At 42.9% G+C, this 3,118-nt stretch overlaps 1 protein-coding gene across 1 annotated transcript; it reads right to left on the reverse strand.

The window, feature by feature from the left end:
- Positions 1-2,324: 2,324 nt before the first annotated feature.
- LOC100750626 (partner of Y14 and mago) lies at positions 2,325-2,918 on the reverse strand. The gene has a single exon (XM_027402268.1). The coding sequence runs from the start codon at positions 2,916-2,918 to the stop codon at positions 2,325-2,327; it is 594 nt and encodes a 197-aa protein (XP_027258069.1).
- Positions 2,919-3,118: the final 200 nt, after the last annotated feature.

A 3,118-nucleotide genomic window follows, 5' to 3' on the forward strand; every position in this document is an offset into this window, starting at 1 on the left:
TTAGCAATTTTCTTTCAGCAAATCTCTTGAGGCCATAAAGTCAGTCATGTATAGCAGGTTGGTGCTCTGTCTTAAAAGGCCAGCTTTCTCTGATTATATTTTATTAGTTTTGAAAACCTCTTCCTTGCTAAATCTTTTCAATGTGGCCAAAACAAGATTCTCACAAAAATATGTCATAAATTTGTGTCAAATATTTAATTTTAACTTATAAACAAAGGAACTAATAGACAAGTTAAGTGAGAGTTTGGCTCAGTTTTATATTCTCTATTACAAAAAATTCATCACTATCACTATGAGCAAGAGTAACTTGTATTGCTATGGACAGGGAGATTTGCATTGTTGCTAATTTTTTACAAGTTAAATTCTGTCTTTCACTGAGTCTTAAAATGACTTAGTCAATTGAAGATCATAAAAAGTGCTTAAAATCTCACAACTTTGGAAGTAGTGACAGCTCAGAATTTAAAGAATTCCCATTACTTTCCTGTCCATTTCTGATCCTTGACAAGATTCCTGGTACATTAATCAACAAACAACAACATGGGGCTGGAGAGAGAGTTCTATGGCTCAGAGCACATCTGCTTTTGCAGATGACCCAGGTTCAGTTTCCAGCACCCATGTTGGGTGACTCACAACCACCTGTAACTCCAGCTTCAGGGAATCTGGTGCCCTCTTCTGAACGCTGTGGGCACCTGCACTCATACATGCTCATACCCCTACATAGATACATTTACACATGGTTGAAAATAAATATACTTTAAAAATGCACAGAGCTGGAAATGTGCAAGACCCTGGGGTTTGATCCCTAGCACCACAAACAAAAACAAAGGAAAGCATATATTACTTGTTGGAGTTGACATTGGTAAAATGACTAGAAAGAGAAATTTGGTATCACAATGGACTGAGTATCTGAGTCCCTTTAAATTACTTATTTAATTAAGCTCCATGGAATCTTTTTTGGGGGATGACTAGTCAGTGAGAATGGAGCCTTCATGAATGCAACTAATGGCTTTATAGGAACAGACTTGGCAGCTAGATCACTTTCTTTTTGGCAGGTAAGGATGTAAGAGGTTGGCTGTTTGCTGCCTGCACAATGGTCCTCTCCAGAACCTGAACATTCTGGAGCCCTGCTCTTGGATATCTAGACTCTAGAACTGTGAAAAAGAGTGTTTATTGTTTCAGACACCAGGTTGATGGAAATTTAAGCGACAGTCTAAACAAAAAGAGCTAATAAAGTTAGAGATATGTATATCCCACAGCCAGACACACACTCTTCTTTTAAATACAGAGGACCTCCATCACACATGCATATAGATCTGACAGCTTAGGTTATGATAAAGTGCAGAAATGTTCATTCATGGCAGCTTGTCGGTGATAGTGAACACTGGAAATTACTCTCCTGTCCATCCCCAGAGGAATGCCAAAATATGTGTATATTTTTATCCATGCACTCTTAATAACAGTAAAACAAATGGATACTATGTAACATTAAAATGAAGTAGTGTTGGATACATCTCAAGAACAAGAGAGAGAGAGAGAGAGAGAGAGAGAGAGAGAGAGAGAGAGAGAGAGGAGAAAGAGGAGAGAGGATCAAGTTATAGAAGCATAAGTGCAACTTGTTAAAAAATTTCAAACATGCAAAAACAATGGGACTGTCTTACAGGAACATATGTCTAGAAGTGTAAGACTATGACAGAGAATGACATCTCTAAGCTTTTGGGCTGTGGTTTCTTCTGGAATTCAGTGTGGAAGGAATGATACTGAGAAAGACAGATCAACTCTGTAATATTTTAATTCTCAATATAAATGAGGGATATTCATGTGTTTGTTATGACTATCAATTTTTTGTGATTAGAGATTTATCTTTTGTGGTCATTTATACATCTGTTTTTTAATTTTTTTGTCTACTTGAATTTATTCTCACTGTCTTTAAAAAAAAAGAAGAAGAGGTTCAGGATGGCTGGGGAAATAACTCATAACTAAGACTCTAAGACTTGGGGAACTCCTGTATCCTCAACCTCAGATCTCTAACAGCCTCCCAACCCCTGGTTTTCTTTTTAACAAGACACCCTGATCAGCAGCAGAGATACCTAGAGTTGTCATTGAGAATCTGAACACTGGGAATGGGAGAGGGAAAGTCCAAAAATAGGAGCTGAGAAGAAAGAGGGAAGGAATACAGGAGAGCCTGGGGCTCTGGAGGACAGAGTTGGGCCACAGGTGGAAGTGAGCCAGAATGAGGTGCCCCTCCTGACTGCTGAGGCCCACACTCCCTGACCCCAGAGCACCCCATGGTTTGTTCGGTAGTTCACTCCTCGGCTCCTGAAGCCTCACAGGCCCAGCTCCAAATCCTCCAGCTCCTCTTCCAGAGGCCTCCGCCAGGCCAGCTTCTCGTGGTGCTCTCTGCTGGGCTGGCTGACCTCGCCAGCCTGGTTGTGCTGCTGCAGCTCCTCCACCTGCCGCAGCTTCTTCCTTAGGTTCTTGATCTTCTTGGCTTTCTCTGTGGTGGCAGCAGAGTAGGATTCATCAGGAGCAGTTAGAGGGGAGGCCAGGGAGTCTTGGAGGGCGCTGGGTGTTTGGACCGTGTCTTCCAGAGACACGGTCAAGGCCTCTGCCTCCTCCTCCTGCTGCTGCTGCCTCCTCTTCTCCTTTTGCTTCAGGTTGTGTTTGGCTGTCTTGGAGAAGCCTGCTTCACCACCTTCGGGTCTGGATGGGGTGATGGGTGTAGTGGTCTCAGGGCTCATCCCTGGAGGAAGTTCTGGTTTATTCTTGAAAAACTTCACATACTTGTTTTCATAAACTGGGACCTCCTCTTGGGGCACGTAGCCTTCTTTGACCCTCCATTGCCAGGTCCCGTCGGGTCTCTGTGTTGAGGCAATGTACTTGCCTGTTCCCGTAGCCTCAGGGGTGCCAGTGGTTTCCATGACCGAGTTTGGTGAGCAGTCCTTGTCAGTGATGCCTCCTGAGATCCGGCAGCAAAGTGACTTCTTCTGTTTTTTTTTTTTAATTTATGTGTATTGGTGTTTTGCCTGTATGTATGTCTGTGTGAGGGTGTTGGATCCCCTGAAACTAGAGTTACAGTTGTGAGCTGCCCTGTGGATGCTGGAAATTGAACCTGGGTCCT

The sequence above is a fragment of the Cricetulus griseus genome, chromosome 2 (genome assembly GCF_003668045.3).
Source record: "Cricetulus griseus strain 17A/GY chromosome 2, alternate assembly CriGri-PICRH-1.0, whole genome shotgun sequence".
Classification (NCBI taxonomy): Eukaryota; Metazoa; Chordata; class Mammalia; order Rodentia; family Cricetidae; genus Cricetulus; species Cricetulus griseus.

What these genes read in the sequence shown, in the direction of transcription:
- LOC100750626 (XM_027402268.1), bottom strand. Translation starts at nt 2,918, where the DNA reads ATGGAAACCACTGGCACCCCTGAGGCTACGGGAACAGGCAAGTACATT.